Source organism: Sceloporus undulatus, chromosome 4 (genome assembly GCF_019175285.1).
Source record: "Sceloporus undulatus isolate JIND9_A2432 ecotype Alabama chromosome 4, SceUnd_v1.1, whole genome shotgun sequence".
In the NCBI taxonomy this organism is placed as follows: domain Eukaryota; kingdom Metazoa; phylum Chordata; class Lepidosauria; order Squamata; family Phrynosomatidae; genus Sceloporus; species Sceloporus undulatus.
Genome location: NC_056525.1, coordinates 6,751,585 through 6,774,010, shown reverse-complemented (window position 1 = coordinate 6,774,010; position 22,426 = coordinate 6,751,585). Strand labels below are relative to the sequence as shown.

Here is a 22,426-nt window from a genome sequence, read left to right as displayed (position 1 = left end):
GGGTTGGCGCGAGGAATAAACCTATGTGTTGTGGACTGTTCCTTAACTCTCCTGGAGAATGGTTTATAATACTTTTACTCTTTTAAATTGTTCTTATTGTTTAAGCTCATTTTACTGTACACTGCCCTGAGATCTCTGGATACAGGGAGAGATTACTATTGTTGTTAGCTGCCCTTGAGTCGAATTTGACTCATGGAGATCCAGTGGATAAGACATCTCCAAGATCTCCTGTTCTCAACCTCACTGTTTAGGCCCTGTAGGCCCAGGCCTGTGTCTTCCCTGATCAAGTCTTACCATCTGGCATGTGGTCTTCCTCTCTTTCTACTGCCTTCTACTTTTCCTAGCAACATTGTTTTTTCTAATGATTCATTTTTCCTCATGATGTGGCCAAAATACGTCAGCCTCAATTTAGTCATCTTGGCTTCCTGAGAGAGTTCCAGCTTGATCTGTTCTAGGCCCAATTTGTCTTTTTGGTCATCCACAGTATCCCCAACACTCTTCTCCAGCACCATATCTCAAATGAGTTGATTTTCTTCTTATCAGTGTTTTTCACTGTCCATCTCTCACATCCATATGTGAGAATGTATCTATACGGTGATGGCTTGGAAGGTCCTCACCTTAGTGTTCAGCATTATGTTTTTACACTTTATGATCTTGTCCAGTTCTTTCATAGTTGCCCTTCCTAATATCAGTCTTCTTCTAATTTCTGACTGAAGTCTCCACTTTGATCAGTATTTCAACCAAGGTATGGGAACTCTTTGACTATTTCAATTTAAATAATAATTTCTGACTGCTACATTTGGTTTGAGGCTCCTTGTTGCCCTCCATAATTAATTGATGATACAAGGAAAATACTTTCTGATGTTATTGTGCGCCACAGCAGAACTCAACCTTGTCTGCTATACAACTCCTTAAAGAAATCAGCTATTACAACATAATGAGGGCTGTCTTAGCCTCAACACTGTGTGACCAGGAAATGCCCAACTCCACAGCCAGCACAAAACAGTAAAAAAAGTGAATAGGCTGGTACTTGCTTTGTAGCAGGTGAAAATGTTCTGGCTTCTCTGTGGTGAGGGCTGCCACTACAGACACCATGGCATCATAGTCATCTGTTTTCTTGTATGCTGACAGTGCAGAAAAGAAGCAGTTAAAGCTGCTTTTGTCTAAGGTCAACTTGAGATCATTCAGGTATGCTGATCGGATTTTTTGGTTGTGGTCCTCCTTTAGAGAGCTGGATGACTTTTTGGAAGATTCATCAGAGCCACAGTTTCCTCCTGGGAAAATAAAGAGCAGATAGGGCATGTAACAACAACACTGTAGAGAGAGACAAGTGCCCATGTTGTTTTGTAACTGCATGTTCTGTTACTCCTTCTTTGGAAGAATGAACAATATAATTCCTGGCAACTATTTTATTTTTAAAAGAGGAGTGGTATGAAGACGAGAAACAAATGATGTGTTATCTAGTAACTGGGACTAGCCTAATGTACAATGTGCAACAGAACATGTAGCAGTGTGCTTAACTAATTTTTGCCAAAGCACTGGAGCAGAAATGGCCTGAAAAGATTCTTAAGTGCTTGTCAAAATAAAATAAATAATAATAAAACTTTTATTTATATCCCCTCTGTCTGAGATAACATAATGCAATATTATTCCTGGCAGCAGCAAATGTGTGGCTAACACATCTGGATTCTGCTTCTGTACAGGTTATTGCACAAAGATTTAAATTTAAATAATAATAATAATAATAATAATAATAATAATAATAAAGCCATAGAAATTATTTGCATGAGGCAATGGCCTAAGGTTGGCTAATAATACACACTTAGTTCAAAGGCAAGGAATTTTTATCATGTTACAAATATTTAATCAACGAAGTGTAATGCTTCCTGAGAACCAACAGTCATTGTATTACCCAGTGTTGAATCATAATTTTTTTGTTGTTAACTACTCTAGAGTTGGCCTTGACTCATGGCAAGCTTGTGGATGAGACATCTCCAAGCCCCACTATCTTCCATTGCTTTGCTTAAGTCTTGTAGATGAATGCAAGTGACCTCCCCAATTGAGTCTAACCATTTGGTGTGCAGTCTTCCTCTCTTACCACTGCCCTCTACCTTTCCTAGCATTATCGTCTTTTCTAATAAGTCATGCCTTCTCATTATGTGGCCAATGTCAGCCTCAGTTTTGTCATCTTGGCTTCCAGGGGAGTTCTGGTTTGATCGGTTCAAAGACCCATTTGTTTGTCTTTTTGGCTACAGGCTAAAATAATCATTTGGACTTCATAATCATATGAATGCTTCTAAATTGACCTCTAGTTCAAGATACCAATGGAGATCTTTTCATTTTCTAAGGAATACTACAAGTCCAAATACAACTATAATATTTAAACTTCTAAGACTGTGTTTTAACTGTTACAACTGTATGCAAAATGATAAGCATGACTGGCAGCACATTGCTCAGAATTACTCAACTGTAAGTTTGTTTCTAGGGGAAGACTGTGTTTCTGTAATTTCTTTAATCCGTATATGACAGGAGCATTTAACAGAAATACCACACTAAGGCCTGTTACAGACGGCCAAAATAAAGCTGCTTCGAGTCACAGTGGAGGTATGGTGTTTCAATGATGCATGTGTCCTAAGAGTCCAGAGGCCACACCAAAGCCACGCTCCAGTCCTTAGGGCCCATGACTGCATCTGCATTGCAGAAATAATCTATTTTGACACCATTTCAACTGCTATGACTCAATGTTATGGAATCCTAGGATTTGTAGTTTGTTCTGGCACCAGAGCTCTCTGGCAGAGAAGGTTAAATGTCTCATAAAACTACAATTGCCAGAATAACATAGCATTGAGCTATGGCAATTACAGTGGTGCCAAACTGGATTATTTATGCAGTGCGGATGCAGCCTAAGAACACATATGGTTCTCACATCAGTCTAATAATTATATGTGACTTGAACTTCAAGAGATTGTTCTTTTCTTCCCTTCCCTTTCTTTCTAAGACCATCACATCATATCTTCAGAGAACTACTGGAACTGAAAACTACTACCTCCATTATCAGCACTGATGTATGAACTCCTCATGCAAAACACACCTGTGACATTTGGCACTGATGTTAGGTGGGTTCTTCCTTTGTTCAGGTGCTGCTCAGAGTCAAGCTGCTTACATAGGCCCTCTGAAAAGGTGGTTTTCTTCTCACTTTCCTTATCTAATATCAGAAATAACCAGACATAGACAGCGACTAAATGAAGGTGGAGCTTTGAGAACCACCAAAAATAAGTTTCCCACAGTGGTTTGCCAAAAAAAACACTAGATATTAGATACAGTTAGCAATAACTCCATGCCAAATGCAATATTCTATACCCCCTCCAGAATGATTCATGTTAGTTCTGAGGAAATCTCATGCTCAAATTCCTGCTGTGCCAATCCAGCATCTGACAGAGAGAAGGCCAGGTGGGACACCATGGGTTCTAGATCTGCTGCATGCCAAACAATGTGGCCAAGTATGGACAACCTGCTACAGAGACTAGGACATGGAGCAATGGGTGCAAAATACAGAAAAAGAAATTCCACCTAAACATTAGGAAGAACTTCCTGACAGTAACAGATGTTTAGCAGTGGAATATGCTTCCTCAGAATGTGACAGAGTCTCCTTTTTTGGAGATTTTAAAATAGAGCCTGTATGACCATCTGTGGGAGGTGCTTTGATTGTCTATTCCTGCATGGCAAAGGACTGAACTGGATGGCTCTTGTGGTGTCTTCCAGCTCTATGATTCTATTGCCCTTCAGCTGTTACTGTATTGCAATTTTCATCTTCCCAATCAGCACAGCCAACAGTTAGGGGAGTATAAAAATCCAAAAACATGTAGACTGCCACAACATTCTTATCCCCACCACATGGCAAAGATAAAAGGCTATGCACTAGAACTCAACTTCCTTCTCCCCAGAGACACTAAGGCGGGTTACAAACCGCCGGGTTGCAGCGCTCTCCCTCCGCCATCGCTTGCAGCATCGGGGAGCCGCAGCCTTTAGACGGCGCAGCTCTCGGACGCTGCAGAGAAGGAGCACGGAAATCTTGCTCCTTCTCAGGCCCCGGAAGAGGCGCCGCGAGTGCCAAAGGGTACACTCGCGGCATCACTTCCGGGGCGCCACGTGTGGACGCAGAGTGTCCGTTACGTCAAAATGGCAGCGCCCGTATGAACAGGGCGCCGCCATTTTGTACGGACTGAGTCCGTGATAGGGCAAGGGGCGTTTAGAAGAGACACCCCTTTTCCAAACTGGGACGTCCTCAGGACGTCACTAATGGCGGTTTGTAACCTGCTCTTAGGTTGTAGACAAATGTAAGAACGCTCATTGTGGGCTCTGGGTTTTTTTGGGGGGGGGAGAGGTGGCTTGCATTTTACAGATAGTTCAAGTCTTGCTCCTTTTGGGTTCTGTTTTTTGGGATGGATGGGGGTTGTGTTTTGCAGACAGCTCAAGAGTGCAAAACCCAAGGATTCCTGTCTCTGGAGGTGCAAGAAACAGAACAGGTTTCTGCTCCCTTCTGACCATGTAGTCACTCTTCCTACCAAGAGAAAGGATTTCTTCTGCTCCTAGCCGGGAATGTAGTCAGAAAGATACTCACTGAAAGCTGCCAGCTTCTCAATGTCTTCTTACCTGCCTTCTTGGCCAGGACCAGTCTCTTCTCTTGGAGGAGGCTATGCTCTGGTTTGTAGCCACAGCCCACCCCTGTCAAGCAATGGCAAGCTTCGTCAAACTGCTTTTTGTGCTGTGGCCGAACAAACTGGTAAAACTCTTGCAATGGAAAGAAGAAGAAGAAAAATTAAGCCCATCATGACAATTTACACTATTGCAAACTTCTCAGGGTATACCATTTCAGGCACCACTATGTTCCTAGGCATCTGCCAACCTTGCGTCCACATTTCAATGTACTTTCTGAAATTTGGGTCAAAATATTCATTCTAGAAAAACTTTCAGGGTATGGGTAGGAGAAATTATCCTTTTCCCGAATAGTAATAATCCAGAAGCCTATGGGTAAATTTAAAGAAAGTTTGATGTCACCATGCTCTTATATGTCAGGTAATGAAGGACTTCTCTTCCCCACCCCCACCACCAATCACAGCCCCAAAAGTTTTGCTTGATGTGGGCGGTCCCCCACCATACCTCCCCTGACATTAGAACTGAGAAATCTATGATTTTAGGATTCTACCTAGAACATATTGCATGTGGAGGCGGTTTTCAGTAAACATGACTAATATAGTGGTTCCCCCTTCACATTTACTGGGGTTAAGGGTGAAGGACCCCTTTGAATATGGAAAAACCAACAATAAAAAACACTATTTTTTTACCTAAGAGATCTCCTCTAGGAATCTCCTGGTCCTCCAGTGCAACTCTATGGTCAACATCTGCCATAAGTTGATCATAGAATCATGCTGGAGGACCTATAAATGCCTAGAGAAGTGTTTTCTCTAGGAATGTGTAGGTTCTCCAGCACAGCTCTATGGTCAATGTTTGGTAGAGTTGCACTGGAGAATGTAGAGATCCCTAGAGAGAACATATTAATCAAAACCGCAAATAACCAAATTCACAAAAGTCAAAGCCGCAAATTGGAGGGACAACTGTAGTTGTTTGACAGACCTCTTCTCCTCCATGATTTTTTAACCACCTTTTAAAAAGCATCTAAGCCAATGGCCAGCAATACATCTTCTAAGAACATATGCATAACAAATGAAGCTGCAGTACTTTATACTGAATCAGCACCCTGGTCTATCTAGGCCAGTAACTTCTACCCGGACTCAGGATTTTAGCAGAGAGCTTTCAACATCCCATGACCTGCAAACATCTCTTCATATGTGAAGTTGAAGGATTTCATGGCTGGCATCCATGTTTTTTTGTGGGTTTTTCGGGCTATGTGGCCATGTTCTAGAAAATTTTCTAGTGCAAAAGTGATTTGCATGTGTATTGTTTTGTGCTGATGGCATTAGCCTCCTAGCCTGAGGCTGGCCATCAGCACAAAACAATATACACTGGTACCCCGGGATACGAACGCGCCGCGTTACGAATTTTTCGGGTTACGAAGAAAAAACATTTAATTAATTATTTCCGGGTTACGAAGGTTTCCCCGGGTTGCGAAAAAAAGCCGGCGCTATTTTAAATGGAGCCGCGGCGGAGCCGCGGCTTTTCCCCATTAGCGCCTATGGGGATTCGCCTAACGAAAGACTTCCGGGTTACGAAAATGGCGCCGGAACGAATTAATTTCGTAACCCGGGGGACGAGTGTACATGCAAATCACTCCTGCATTCCCAGGCTCACACAGTATATATACACTCAACTTTTTCCAGGCAAAGCATTCTCTGAAGATGCCAGCCACAGATGCTGGCAAAACATCAGGAAGAAAATTTTCTAGAACATGGCCACATAGCCCAAAAAAACCCACCAAAAACCATCTCTTCATACTTATGTTCGTTGACAGAAGGACAGCCATGCCAGGATTATATATGTGTCCTAGTGAACATATTTTCCCAAATAAAAGCTGTGAAGTTGCTTAGGATCACAAGAAGCTATTTTATGCCAGATCAGAGTATTTGTCCATGACCAGAAAGTTGGGAAAATGTGCCCGCGGTGGGTCAGATTGGCAGTTGCTTCATTTCATCTGGCCCACAAAATTATCAATTCTTTTTCCCCCTACTTATTTTCTTCTCCTGTTTCATGTTACAATTGGAGAAAGCAAGAACAAAAATAAGCTAATAACACACTCCTTTGCTAAAAAAACTTCTGCATGGATGATTTTTAATTTAATTATTGCTTATGCCAATTATCCTGTTTGGTTTCCTGAAGAAGACATGGAATGGGATGGCTAAAAGATTACTTGTAAATTACACTGATAAGGCTGTAATGTCCAAGTAACACAAACCCACTGAAGGTAAAGGACTGTGTTTCAAATAATAGCTAGGATGCTTGAATCTACATTGAGAGATGGCACCATGTTATGTCTACTCAGAATTAAGACAAAAGAAGCTCAACTATTTTAACACCCAGGTAAGCAAGATGTTTGTATTTTACTCTTACAAAACATATTAAACGAAGAGATTTTTACATATGTGTGACTCCTCATTTGTTTAGGTACTCTCCAGTGTGTGAAAGATGAAAGAAAAAAATCCACCTGCACCAGTTAACAGCTCAGGGTCATCTCCATTTACTAGCAGTTAGCTCTTCAGAAACTAATGCAGAAAGAGATCACTCTCACTACATGCTGCTTAAGATTTCAGAGGCAGAACCTGAGACCTTTTGCAAGCAAATCAGATGTTTTATTACTGATCTAAGGTCCCTTTCATAACTCTGGACATGCAAATCCATCCTAACAACTATCCCACAATAACCACCACATACTCCTTCACAGTAGAGTATGTTTTGGTTGTAACACACATTTGTACTGCACAAAACAAACACACTCTCTTCTATAAGCAAGCAAAGAGAGATCACAGATATACTAGTGTACAATTTATTTATTTATTGACTCTTCCTTTACACTAACAGAAGTAAGCAAGTGAGTTTTTGGTTATTGTAGTTATATATTTTAAATTATTTTAAAATTTTAAATAGTTTAAACATTTAAATATATATATTTTATCAACATCTTGGTTATATATATTTGACAGGTTTTTTTGTTGTTGTTGGTTTTTGGTGTGTGCCTTCAAGTTGTTTTTGACTTATGGTGACCCTAAGGTGAACATATCACAGAGTTTTCTGGGGCTGAGAGTGTCCAAGTAAGTTTCTATAGCCAATGAACCCTGAAAGTCACAATCCAGTACTCAAACAGAACACCACACTGTCAGTTTGCTTTATATTTTACTACACTGTTTTTTGTATTTCTGTCTAGATAATTTGTTTTACTGCAGTTTCATATTTCTTTTACTCCTTCCTTTTTCTATGTGTGTGTAAGGATATGTATATTTGAAGGTTTTCATGGTCAGTATCCATAGTTTATTGAGGGTTTTTCTGGTTAGAACATGGCCACATAACCCAAAAAACCCACAACAAACTATATAATAATAATAATAATAATAATAATAATAATAATAATAATTGTACAGTAGTACACCACGACAATACATAGTTTAAGAGATCTTCCTTTTTTAAAAAAAGATAAATGCAACCAAGCATAAAGTTAAGTTTTCTGCACTACGCTTTTCAAAAAATGCTGACAGTGTGAATGGGCAGCCCTTCATTCACCACAATAATCAAAGGCTATCCTAAAAGCAGCAGCTGCCTAAGGGATCTCCACATGGCTACAGTACCTCGCAACAAGACATGCTTTTTCGGGTCTTCTGCAAAAAGAGCACTCATTTGAGATAACATGGCATCAAAGTCATTTGTAGTCTTGTACTGCTGGAGGACCCGTGAGAAGGTGTCAAAATTAAGCTGACTCAGAGATTGCTTCACCGTTGCAATGAAAACTGCAGCCCGAGCTTTTTTGGGCTCTGAGGGGTCTTGTGCTTTGTCAGCCTGCTGTAATTTAAAAGAGAGAGACAAAATAAGATGCATATGAAAATCCCTTTAGTGTACAGAGGGCCCTTGGTATCCACTGCAGTTTGGTTCCAGGAGCCCCCATGGATACTAAAATCTGTGGATGCTCAAGTACTATTAAATACAATAGATACCAAAATGGTCTCTCTTATATAAAATGGCAAAATAAAGAGTTGTTTTTTTGGAATTTATATAATTTTTGAATGTATTCAAGCCATGGATGCTTGAATCTGTGGATACAGAAGGTTGACCTTACTCTCTTTCTGATTCCTCTAACAACAATACAGTGGTACCCCGGGATACGAAATCACCGCATTACGAAATTTCCGGGATACGAAAAAATTAAATAGGAAAAAACTGTTTCGGGTTATGTTTTTTTTTTTTCCGGCTTACGAAAAAATTTTTGGTGCTTTTCGGCGCTTTTTCGCACGAAATCGCGGCTTTCAGCGCTAGCGGCTATGGCTTTTTCGGGTTGCGAAATCTTTCGGGTTACGAACGGCGCCGCGGAACGAATTATATTCGTAACCCAGGGTACCACTGTACATGACTTAGGACTGAAGGGGGAACTCAGGTTTGTGTTGGCAGGATTTGTTCAGAGGAGGTTTTGCTATTGCCTTCACCTGAGGCTGAGAGTGTATGACTTACCCAAGGTCACCTAGTGGGTTTTATGACTGAGCTGGAAATCGAACCCTGGAACCTTGGTCTAGCATACCCCTGCTCCCATTCCCACACTCTGCTGCAATTTCCTGCAGATCCCTGCTTTTCTCAGATAGGATTTGAAAACCCTTCGATCTTCAAAAGACCGATAGTTACTTAGCTCTCATTAGAGAGCGATTACTTCATTCAAGCTGGATTGAAATCAATGGCCTGACTGCCTCTCTCATCTCTACTAAACTGCACATCCTGCTGATTAGCCTAAAGGAATTTTATAGCATGGACTTAAAAATTCAAGTAAGGTGTCTGCTACCGTGTGGGCAGAGCCAGAGCCATTAAGCCATATGGGAATTACTTCTATCCTAACCTGTACATTTATGCCTAGAGTGATTATACCTTAGTTGATTGGAGATATATTGAAGGATTAAAGACAGTCTATGGAAATGCAGATTTAAAAAGAGGGATTTAGCTTGTGCTGGATAGGTACCACTCCTAACTTGGATGTACAGTTTCAGCAATGGGCAAGAGTGCATTTGCACTGTTAAAACTAGTGCACTAGATACATCCATTCTTGATTATGTCAGACCTGGTTACAGCAATACATGCCTTGATTCCATCCTGTTCAGATTACTGGAACACACTCTGTGTGGTGCTGCCTTTGGGAACTGTTTGGAAGTTAGTCCAAAATGCTATGCTCAGAGTGTTGATCATGGTTGGCTACAGGGAACATATAACTTCCTTGTTGAAACAGCTTCACTGGCTACCAGTTCTTAGGCACAATCCAAGGAACTATCTAGCTCTATGTAGCTTAAGGCCAGACTATATAAACCAGTCACATGCCTAAGAAAAATGAATACATCTATAAGCCTCTATTTTACTTTTAAGAGGAAGGAGCTAAGAATACTGAGCAATCCTGTATTGAAAAGACAGTATTCTATTACCTCTCATGGGTAATAATATAAAAATCTGGACTGTATTATCTAACCACCTAGCCCAATATTGTGCATTTTGGCTGGCAATGACTGTTCAAGACTTCAAAATAATCTATCTCCCCCAATCATTTGATATTTTACTTTTAATTTTTAATACAATGAAGATGTTAGTGATCAAGCCCCCAGTACCTTCTATACACAAAACATGTGCTCTACCACTGAGCTTTGCATTCTCTCCACTGCCCCATATTTGATAGTGCGTCCCAAAACGCACTGTTAATTATATAATTTCACAGACACTGAGATGTGGCATTCCCTGGGAGACCCAGGGGATGCGCCCCCTCCCAGGATAGCAATGTTTACCAAGATTGAAATGTGATAACCCTACTGGCAGACCATAGGATTATGACTCGCCTTCTGGTTGACAATGCTTTATCCATAATTGGATAAGCCCATGTTGATTCGGCTGAGACAGTGTACACATCCTGCTCCCTTTGCTAATTAGGATTTTCCTGAATACACATTGGTCCCTGATTCCACAAATTGCCTTCTGATGTACTATGAGATAATGTAAACCTAATGTAACCCTGATGTGAATAAAAGGGGCTGGCCAAGACCTGGCCAGCTAAGCTTTGCACCCCCATTCCTGTCTCTGCGTCTCTTTGCCGCGACAGCTGGTGACCCCGACGTGATACGGAGAAGGTGGCTTTGGCCCAACTCACCCGACTGGAATAGTCTGCGCGCACATCCTCAAAGGAGCCCGTGAGTATGGGAGGAACGCTGACTGCCAAGCAAAGGTCTCACGCTAGGGAGTTATAGTTAAGCGGTTGTCAGGGGATAAACAAATCACCCGGAAAGACATAAAAAATTTTAGTCGCAGAGATCTCATGCCAGTGTCCCTGGTACCCAGAGAGGGGAACACTCTCTGCAGAGGAATGGGAGAAGATAGGCAATCATCTTAAGGCTGGGCCTCGTGCCGCAGCACCCCATTTGATTGCCTGGCAGGTGGTAAACTCGGGCGTGGGACGGCTAAGCCAATCCACGGCCCCCAAATCCTGCCCACAGCCCCCCGCTCCTCCAGCCTCGTTAGCTCCTCCAGGAGATCCACCTGGTTACCCAATTCCAGTGGTTGCTCCCCCCTTATCGCCTGTAAGGCCCCGGCTGGGAGCGGTAGAAGCAGGAATAGCTGAAGCAAAGACAAATCCTAAAGTCAGAACACTAGAAGTGGCCTGGCTTTAAACTCTACCTGAGTTGAAAGGTGGAGGGAATGCCAATAAATCCCTAAAGGTCTTGGCCAATTTGATTTGGAGCAAGTGGTTTTAACCCAGACTCTTCACTGGACAAACCTTTTAAGGTATCCACCAACTTCAGCTAAAAATTGGGTCTAAACCCTAAGCCAATCACGTCTAAGAGGCTTTACAGCTTCACGACAGACTTGGAGGACATTCTTCCAAGGAAAGGAACAGTAAGTTTTCTCAGCTTTTCTGCCCTTCATCCTCCCACTGGAGGATAATAGATAAGCTCCAAAATTGCTAGGGCTTTCCCCAATAAAATGAAGAAAGAGATTAAAGAATTGGTAGCCCAAGTCAACCTCCTCAAGGAGGAAAATTCCATTTTGGCAGCCAGGGTTCAAAAATGGGAAACAACGTCAAATCAAGAACGAACCCATTTCTCCATCGCAGAAGCATGTGTAATGGCAGAATTGTTAGGTCCCTTAAGTCAGGAAACGAGCATAAAATGGATGATTCGGGCTGCAAATAGTTATCCATATGCTGCAGGATTTCATCTGACACAGTTGGCTAGGCTGTGCATGTCCTCTGTGGACAGAGACAACCTGGAAGCAGCAGTGATGTGTCAAAACCTTTTTTCCCAAGATATGTACTCCTGGATGGGACATATCTTGAGCCTATTGTGGCCAGGACAACTGGCTGAGGATTTATACTACGCACAAGAGCAAAAAACAAATGAGGACCCAGAAACATACATGGCTAGAAAAATGTTGCTTGCAAGAATAGCTTTCCCCTCTAAAGCTATGAATAAAGAGTTCATGGGTGAAATATATAGAGGACTTCATCCCAAGAGCAAAGGTCTCTGGGATGCCAAATCAAAGAGTCAGAGCTACAGTGGTGCCCCGGGATACGAATTGATCGCGTTACGAAATTTCCGGGATACGAAAAAGTTACATTGGAAAAAACTGTTCCGGGTTACGATATTTTTTTCGGGTTACGAATTTTTTTCGGCGCAAAATTCAAACCGCAAAGCGCGGCTAGCGGCTTTCCAGCGCTAACGGAAAGCCTTTTCGGGTTGCGAAATTACTCGGGTTACGAACGGAGCGGTGGAACGAATTAATTTCGTAACCCGAGGGACTACTGTATTTGCGGGTTGGGAAACCTTTTCCCAGCACCTAAGGCAGCTCTCTTCAAAATTTCATCTGATGATAGCACAGAGACAAGAAAAGTCCCTAGCCCAAAAGAAGAAAGCTAGAGAAAATTCCCTTAAAAAAGGCTTTTTAGATCCATCTAAAAGCCCTACTCAGCCCTCTCTCATTCCCCAAAGAGAGATGGAAACACCTGAAGGCCTGCCTCACCATAGCAAGCAGAAATTGCCAGAGACCCCCAAGGGACTCCATTCCAAGAGCCCCTATATTACTAGTTGCTCTGTAAATCTCAGGAAAGCAAGCCCCCCTTGCCCAAACGGAAAGAAAAATGTCTCACTTTCTTTTGGAAACACCTCTGCTACTGTTCGGACTACAGTCTACAAACAGAGAGATCAGAACCATACCTCAAATAAGCACTTCGAGGCCAAGAGGGTCAAAACCCCAGAAAACAGGGCATGGACTCAACCACAAAACCCCAAGCTTTGGAAACCTTTCCAGCCAGACATGCCAGAGAAAGGGAACCTCAGAGGTCATCTTTCCCATTCCCGTGGTTCAGATTGGAGTGGCACTGGGAGATGTGTTTCCTGGAAGAGGCAAAAGCCCAGCTCCCTGGGAAAAACAGTGAAAATGGATGACACCGTCTCAGCTTCAACCCAGCTCCTTGACCAAGAGGTGAGGCACACTGTCTCAGCCTCAGCTCCCAGAACAAAGACCTCAGAAGGTAGTTCTCGGAAAGGAATCGTAGAAACTGCTCTTTGAGAAACACAAAACCCTGCAGGCATTTTAAACATTGCAGAGAACTTTTGTAAGTGTTGGGATCTTAAAAGACAGGAAGTTTTCCTTCCCCTCAGTAAGTCCAGTTTATTCAGTAGTCTGTGTTTTTTTGTATTTCTGCATTTTCCTTTGTGCCCATGAGGCAAGTGGATAAGATCATTCAGTAGGAAATTCCAAATTGAGTAAGGACCCCCCCTCTTCTGTTCCTGCTTTGCAAATTGAGATTGAGAAATGTCTCACTATTTTCTGTTGCTGGCACTCTACATGTGCTCAGGCAGAGTGACACTGTCTCAACTTTTGTCTCTACATTCTGTTTTTAGAGGATTCTGTATGCCTTTAGTTTGTTCTCTCCTATTTAATTGTGGAAATTGTAAAGGGACAGGAGTTTCTAGGTTCCCCCCCCCCCACTCAAATCTGTGTTAATTTTGTGTTTTTGGTTGTGATAAAGCATAATTGAAATTCTCTTTGGATGCATAAATCTTACAGACAGAGAGAACATACCATTTTATGGAATAAAATCAGTACTTAGAGTGTGTTTGGAAAACTATGTCTCATTCTTCTAGTAGTCAGCTTGGCTTGCCCTCTGTCTCCTTTATGTGTTTGATTTGCCCAGGCTTGGCTGGAGAATTGCAACAACTAAAGGTTGTTGTAGATCCTATTAATTGTTGCTTGTATCTGTTAATTTGCTTGTTTGTTTGGCTGTTTGTGATTTGCAAATCTGAAGACAGCTCCCTTCCTTTTAGTCCAAAGTTCTTTGCTGCATTGGTTTTTCAATAGGGATTAATTCCTGCTCTCGAGTGTCTTTTCCTTGCTGTTAAGCCTCACTTTGGTCAGCATAGTCTATCTGTAAAAACTGTCTTGGCTAAAGTGGGAAAAAACGTTTTGTCTAAGTTGCTTTATATTCTCATGGCTAAAGGACTACATATCCCATCTACCTAAATTGTGGTACATGTTTAGAAACAGATTCTAGTCCTCTTGCACCTAGAAATTGTTCATTTGTCTGTCTGTTAATGTGTTTGGATTTGTGCTACACTTTTGCAACACATAAACCTGAATTTCTTGTACTCTTCCTCCATTTGTATTGTTTTGCTTCCTTCTTTTATACATTGTTTCCTAGAGAGAGAGCTTCTCTTACCAGCACAGTCTATCTGTCTCTCTTACTCTTCATCTGGGTTAGCTATAGTGGGATTACTGGGAGGGGGGAGAACCCCTCCTTCTCCTCTGCCTCGTCCTTTTTGTTTTTGAGTTTAATCCTGTACTCCATAGGTCTGCTTGCAGAAAAAGATTTGCTAAAATAGATTTCCTCATTTTTGCTAAAATTGGTATCCTACCTTCTTTACTAAAGTCTGCTATTGCCATTCTTCTATGTTCTTCCCTATGGACACCCCTCTCTGTTTAAAAGACGTAAAATCCCCTCTTTCTCCTTTTTAATGACCCCAATAGCTTTCTTCTATAAAAACAAAAAAGGGGGGAATGCACCCCCCCCAATCAACACAAAAAGGTTGTGAACCGGGCCATATCTGTTGTATTTTATTTGCCTGGAATAATTTAATTGCACTGTCTGATTATTTATTTCCAACACAGAAACATTTTTCTTCATTTTCCCTGCTGCTGTGGCCCTTGGTGTGATATTGACAGTTTCCAGAGACAGCGGAAAGGACCAGCAACCCCCGTCATTTGGGGAAGAGGTTGTGCAGCAGTGTCAACCCCAATAGGCACAGTATGGACATCAGCCAAGTACAGTGGTACCCCGGTATACGAAATACCCACGTTACGAAATTTCCGGGTTACGAAATAAATCCATTGAAAATAATTGTTCCGGGTTACGAAGGTTATTTCGGGTTACGAAAAAAAATTTGGTGCTTTTCGGCGCTTTTTCGCACGAAATCGCGGCTTTTCCCCATTAGCGCCTATGGCATTTCGGCTTGCGAATGCTTTTCGGGTTACGAAAGCGGCGGCGGAACGAATTAATTTCGTAACCCGAGGGAGCACTGTATCTTAAACCTGCACACGGCATCAAGGCCTTCAGAACCTAATATTTCAATCCAATCAACAATTTCACATGATGTCAAATGATGAACAACATGAACTTAGAAATGCCACTCTGGACAATGGAGCAGCCATAGACTACAGTGGTACCTCGGGATACGAAATACCCAGGTTACGAAATTTTCGGGATACGAAAAAATCCCATAGGGAATTATTGTTTCGGGTTACGAATGTTTTTTCGGGTTACGAAAAAACTTTTGGTGCTTTTTTCAGCTTTTTCGCACGGAATCGCGGCTTTTCCCCATTAGCGCCTATGGCAATTCGGCTTACGAAGGCTTTTCGGGTTACGAAAGCGGCCGCGGAACGAATTAATTTCGTAACCCGAGGCACCACTGTATTTACTTTTGCTATGTGAAGAAATCAAAAATATGTGCTGTATTAACCCATAATTCTATGTTGTTGTACTTGGTTTATTATGTTTGACCAGTGGAGCCCCTTCAGCCCAGTGGTATCAAAGGGGAGATCAAAATGTTTGGGAAAAGATATTTCATTTATATATATCCATATTTTATTGCCACCTGGATAGTCTTTTAATTGTAACTGTCAAACCTATAATTCTGTACCTGCCAATGTGTCTGATGGCACACAGTGCTGTCTGAGTAGGCTTGTTCCTGTTCTCCAACACCCTTTTATCTTGGATGTTTCCAGGGTTCAGAGAGCAGTAACACTCACCTCTGACTACAATATACCTCCATAGCCCAACTGAATACTTTGCTGTGTGAAGACATCAAGATATGTGTTGTTTCAAATTGTCAAATAACTCTTGTTCCATTAATAATTTGATTGAAGAACTACTTGATTTACCTGACTCAGGTCCACCAGAACATTGGATATTCTGGATTATGAAGCTGATTGATTTACTATTTGCCAGACCTTCATTGGCTGAAAAGACTTCTTGTATATGGCATTATCATTTTTGTGTTATGACCCTATTTTGCCATCTCTTCCAATGTATTCCTGCCTTGTGTTCTAGGCTTTTACAAAGAACAATGACAACCACGGAAAAGCAGCTGGTCGCAGGATATGTACACCAGCTCATAAAAAACAAAAAAGAGGGAGATGTGGCATTCCCTGGGAGACCCAGGGGATGCGCCCCCTCCCAGGATAGCAATGTTTACCAAGATTGAAATGTGATAACTCTACTGGCAGACCATAGGATTATGACTCGCCTTCTGGTTGACAATGCTTTATCCATAATTGGATAAGCCCATGTTGATTCGGCTGAGACAGTGTACACATCCTGCTCCCTTTGCTAATTAGGATTTTCCTGAATACACATTGGTCCCTGATTCCGCAAATTGCCTTCTGATGTACTATGAGATAATGTAAACCTAATGTAACCCTGATGTGAATAAAAGGGGCTGGCCAAGACCTGGCCAGCTAAGTTTTGCACCCCCATTCCTGTCTCTGCGTCTCTTTGCCGCGACACTGAGAACCAGCAATATTCACACATACAGAATAAAATGATTTGCATGATACCTAGAAGTTCTGCTGACTTTAGTGGTAGCTAAATGTCTGAAAGAGCTGTATATTCAAAATATGCCTTTTCATTCCAGGCACAAGCAGAACATACCATGTTGCTGATAATCTTGATTTTCTTCCGGCCTCCTTTCTGCCCATCCATAAGCCTTTTCTCATATTGAAGAGACAGAGTTGACAAACGTTTGGCCTGTAAAGATAGAAGAGTTGATATAGTTTCTTCCCTTCATTTTAGGGTGTATCCACATTGCAGAAATAAAGCTGTGTGACACCACTGTAACTGCAAATAATAGCAAATGCAGGCATTCCAAAACCCATAAATAAATAAATAAATAAACAAACAAACAATATTCAAAAATCCAAAACACTTTGGGTCCTGATCATTTCATATTCCCTTCTGTTATCCAAAGCATTTCAGACAACCGAACAGCCCATAATATTCCCTGTAGCTTGAAACAGCACTGGGTAGAAAACACATGGATCTTGCACTATGTGAAACAGAGCTCAAGTTAAGTTCTATAGCATGACAGCCCCACTTAACAGTAGCATTCTATTAGGTGTGCATGGAGAGAAGGCAGAGACTACTAGCACAGCCATTCAAACAGTGGGCTCATACCGTTTCTTCTCCTATCAAGCCTTCTTCCTCATCTGCCTGTCCGTTGTTCTTATCATGCTTCTCCAGAGCATCCAAGAGGCTAGCAGGTTGCTTTTTTGAGGAGGTTGGAACCTGATCATACTCTACACATAGGCTGGCCACTCCATTATCTGACACAAGATAAATCACTGGTTAAATATTTGCATTTTGATTATACTTAACTCATTTTTTTTCCAGCTTGGGGCTGCTTAAGAAGGAAGAAGGGGAAAGGGGAGATGCCACAGAGGTTGTTCAGAACAGCCCTGCTCAGCCATTATCAATGCACTCTAAACAAATATGTGAAGATGTAGAGCACACCAGCTTAACCCTCTGTCACCCACAAGGACAGCAATTTTCTTAACTGGACACAAACACCCGTAACAATAATTCAGAGTGGTGGAAAAATCAATGGGGGACAAAATAATGAGGCAAGAGTCTGGGAATAATAAAGGAAAGCATGCATTAGACTTTTAGAAAAACTTTGATAGTAATTAATTCATTGTCATTATTTATTATTTTTTTAACTCTTAAAAAAATAAAATAAACCATACAGCTTACTGAAAACAGGCCATTTGGTTCTCATGGTGACCCTCTGGATGTGGCATCTCCAAGACCTGCTATGCTCTGCTTAGATCCTGAAAATTGAGGCCCATGTCCTCCCTGGCCAAGTCTATCCATCTGGCATGTAGTCTTTTTTTCTTTCTACTGCCTTCTACCTTCCTTAACAGTACAACCCCTATATCTGCAGGGATTCGTTCCCATGGTTACAATGAATAAGAAAAACCACAGTTAACAGCAAACACTATATTTTCCAACAGACGTTGACCCTAGAGTCACATTGAAGGACCTCCAAATGCCTATTAATCTACTGTAATATCTTTTGGATTTTTTAATTAAATGACTGGGGGAGATACATTCTTTTCATTTCTTAGGGAAAAAAACCTTTTCCTAATCCATTCTGCTGAAATTCTCTAGTGATCCATTTTCAGATTCTGAGAGGAAATGATACCAGTCCTTTTGTTCCTCTTAAAAACAAAGGCACTTACCCATCCTCTTCCTTTTCAAACTAGGAACATGGTCATCCAAATTGCTGGCTTTTGTCAAAGAAATAAATTGCTCATGGGAAGTAGAAGGTGTAGGGTTTCCTTCCTCTTCAGTGGTGCTGCAAGAAGGAACAGAAGGTGCTGGAGCTGGCATCTGAAAAGAATGGAAATGTTGTTACAAAATTCAAAGTCACCTCTCAAGGAAAATAGAATCTTCCCAACCGAATTCAGTACTGTACAGTGGCAATTATTTGTAATAATAGCACATACGAAATAGCAGTAGGGGAGCCTGCTACTCTTCCCTATCATTGGCTCAGTTTTGGAATAAGGAGAGTAAATCATTGAGTATGAACCAAAACACCACAGCCTGACTTTGCAAGATCTGAGCAGGACTATTAAGAAAAGGATGTCTTGGAAGTCTCTCATTCAGAGGGCCATTCTAACACAAAGCCAAACTTAATGGCAGTTAACAACAATTAACTATTCTGAGAAAGCAGAATATCTTTCCTGGATCAGATTAATGATGTGTCCAACCCAACATCCTGTTGCAATACTGACCAGCTTAATTCTTCTCGGAAAGAACAGGCTGAGCAAGTCATTAAAGCACTCCCAGTATGTGGTCACTGCATACAATACTTCTTAATATGGAGATTCCATTGAACTATCACAACTAATAATAATTAGCTGACCAATCTTCCATTAATTTGTCCAAGCTTTCATAAAGTTTTCTTTACTAACTGGTCTAGCTACCACCATTTCTTGTTATTATGTGCCATGAAGTTGACTCCAACAGAGGGTGACCCACTGGGGTTGAGAGAGTATGACTTGCTCAAGGTCACCCAGTGGGTTTCCATGGCTGAGCGGAAATTTAAACCTCATTCGCCTGAAATCCTAGTCCAGTACTCAAACACTATACACTATGGCCTGTTACAGATTGCCAAAATAAAGCTGCTTCGGGTCTCTTTGGAGGTATGCTATTTAAATAATGCATGGGTCCTAAGAGTCCAGAGGTCGCACCAAAGCCACACTCCATTCCTAAGCACTGGAGTGCAGCTTTGGTGCAGCTTCCGGATTCTTAGGCTGCATGCATCATTTAAACAGCATACCTCCAAAGAGACCCGAAGCAGCTTTATTTTGGCAGTCTGTAACAGGCCAATATTTGCTCCAAGTATCACCATACTCCATGGTCATGCATTTCCTGGGTTAGTATTATGCACTGTTTTTTGTTTCTCCCTCACCTATCACCAATTTATTTGATGACTTCAAATTCTAATATCTTGAGAGATTGAGTTCTTTCAACTCTCTAATATTAAAAAAATTCTGCCATGCCTCATACATACTTTCTAAACTATGTCCCTCAAATATGTGTCCCAAATATCTTAAAACATCTTGAAAATTTTGCTGCCCTTTCTTCAATTTTCATGAAGACAGTTCAATCAGAACTGTACATAATAGAACCTGAGCAAGTCATGTCTCCATATAATACTGTTAGGATACTTGCACGGTGTTTTCAATTCCACTGCCAATAGCTCCAGAGACTGAATATGAATTCTAATTGACAAGACACACGGAATGACATTTTCCAATTAACATTCTGCTACAACTGCATGATTTGTTTCTTTGGCTGTCACAGTCAGGTGACATTAGTTGGTGAGGTTCCCATTTTTAGAGTCAATATCCATTATTACAGTGAGAAATAAATGTTTCTAATTTACTGTTATATCAGTAGTTATGTATGTGCTTCATTGGTTAATGAAGAGTAGGCTATAAATGTCAACATATCATGTCATGTCATGTCATTTCAACGTGTGAGTGTACAAATAACAGGGATGTATACAGAAAAAGAGACGTTGGCGCTTACCTGTGATATGTCCATTCCCAGTAGATAAGAGCCCCATATCCTGTAGTTTGGGTTATGATTCTCCCACTCACTCCAATAGGCAGGAAGTAAAAAAGAGAGCCCTTTTGGTGACCCCCCCTTGGGTGGAGCTAACCCTAGAAGGCCAGTCGTTCAACAGCTGAATGCTCCAGAAAAAACATAAACAATTTATTTGGATATCAAAGTATAGAGAATTGGACAGCGACCGAGACAGGGAGTGAGCAATTTAGCTTGCTCCCCATAGGGAAGCACTATGTGGATATGAACCATCCCTATGCCAGCACCCCTGAGGGTGGACCAGGATGTAGGGCTCTTATCTACTGGAAATGGACATATCACAGGTAAGAGCCAATGTCCCTTTTCCCAGTAGATAAGACCCCCCCCCCCACATCCTGCAGTTTGAGATTTACCAAAGCTGATCTAAACAGAGTGGGCGGTGCTGGCCCTTAAGTGACATAGGTTGAGCACCTGCTGCAAGACCCTGCTGTCAACAGCAGCCTCAGCAGAACCAAGCTGTAAACCTAGTGATATCTAACAAGTGTGTATGGTGGCTTGTAAGTGGCCACCCTGACGGTCTTTGCTATAGGACCTATGATGGCTAGAGGTGCTCATGCACCTGTAGTCTTTGGCATGAGTGATTTGGTTTCTGGTGGTAACCTCTCAAAGATTTATGGCAGGTAGTAATGCTAGGGCCTGGCCCACCTGCTAGGCATGGATACTGATGCCTTCTTGCCCATAGTACAGGGCTAAAAGGAAACACAGTGGGGTGTCTGAGGAATGAAAGCTGTTTCTCCTCTGTGGGTGGCTTGGTCTCCAGCATAGTGTATGTTTTAAATTCTTTCCAATGTCTGGGAGAATGAAGGAGAAGAAAAAGGACTGGAGTGGCTGTATTGAAGAAGCTGCAGAGCAACAGCAAACACATCCTACTGGAGTGACAGGCAGGACAAAACTGGCCTTCTAGGGTTAGCTCCACCCACGTGGCGTCACCAGGAGGTCTCTCTTTTTACTTCCTGCCTATTGGAGTGATTGGGAGGAGCATAACCCAAACTACAGGATGTGGGGGTCTTATCTACTGGGAAAGGAACATGAGTTTTAAGATGACATTCCTATAGGCCAGAAGCAGAGATAAGCACTTGGATACCTAACACATGTATTTGGAACTCGGTGAAGTTAGTATAGGGGAAGTTCTTCTTTATTTATTGGACTACATCCATTCCACCTTTCCACTGTATAGGATGCATAGTAAGACAACAAAAATCCAAGTATTAAAAGGTAAATATTAGTAATGTACACATAATAAACCTAATCCACTAATCAAAATAAATGTTTTGTGGGAGTGGGAGGTCCCTGAGCCTATAGCGAGTCTGGTTCAGCCATGTTCCCTAAAAAGGGGGGGGGGGGGCTTTTTAAAGTCAAAAGGAGGTTCAGTGTGCACGTAGTCCTCCAAGGTCTTGTATAAGATGTACATAGCCCTCAGACATTTGTAAATTGCCCAGAGGACAAGATCGACGTGTCAACAGTGTAATGTAACAGCCGAAAAAGCCAATGCAATTCTGGACTGCATCTACAAAAGCAGTGTCCAAACTGAGGAAAGTAATACTGCCACTCTGTTCTGCTTTGGTCAGACCTCACCTGGAATAATGTGTTCAATTCTGGGCATCACAGTTCAAGAAGGATATTGACAAGCTGGAATATGTCCAGAGAAAGGCAATCTAGATGATCAAAGGCCTGGAAACCAAGCTTTATGAGGAATGATTTAGGGAGCTGAATATGTTAACCAGAAGAGCCCTCCCTCCATGACATTTGATACCATCCAGCCTGAAGGGAGAGAAAAGACAGGTCCAGCACCATCGGTCCTACCCTCAAGAAGAAGAGCCCTCCCTCCAGTCCATCTGCCTTGGTCCAGAACTCAGAGGGAGAGAAGAATTGCTGGAGCTGATCCCCTTCCACACCACCATTCCCTTCTCCTTTTGTGTCATGTCTTTTTAGATTGTAAGCCTGAGGGCAGGGAACTGTCTTATTAAAAAGATTGTACGTACTGTACAGCGCTGTGTAAATTTATAGCACTATATAAATAAAGCT

General features: G+C 41.8%; 1 protein-coding gene across 9 annotated transcripts in view; it reads right to left on the bottom strand.

The window, feature by feature from the left end:
* The window catches only part of RTEL1 (regulator of telomere elongation helicase 1), a 98,656-nt gene that overhangs the window by 17,422 nt on the left and 58,808 nt on the right, over positions 1 to 22,426 (bottom strand). For 8 of the 9 annotated variants that reach the window (XR_006103537.1, XR_006103536.1, XM_042463578.1 and 5 more), the window contains exons 26-32: positions 18,469 to 18,619; positions 17,405 to 17,553; positions 16,883 to 16,978; positions 8,295 to 8,505; positions 4,654 to 4,791; positions 3,047 to 3,205; positions 1,035 to 1,274 (exon numbers count right to left, since the gene is read on the bottom strand). Coding sequence is in view for 7 of the 9 variants with exons in the window: in XM_042463578.1 (XP_042319512.1) it covers positions 1,035 to 1,274; positions 3,047 to 3,205; positions 4,654 to 4,791; positions 8,295 to 8,505; positions 16,883 to 16,978; positions 17,405 to 17,553; positions 18,469 to 18,619 (1,144 nt within the window). In the remaining 2 variants the exon portion in view is untranslated. The remainder of the gene's footprint in view (positions 1 to 1,034; positions 1,275 to 3,046; positions 3,206 to 4,653; positions 4,792 to 8,294; positions 8,506 to 16,882; positions 16,979 to 17,404; positions 17,554 to 18,468; positions 18,620 to 22,426) is intronic. The other variant, XM_042463580.1, reaches the window with a different exon arrangement.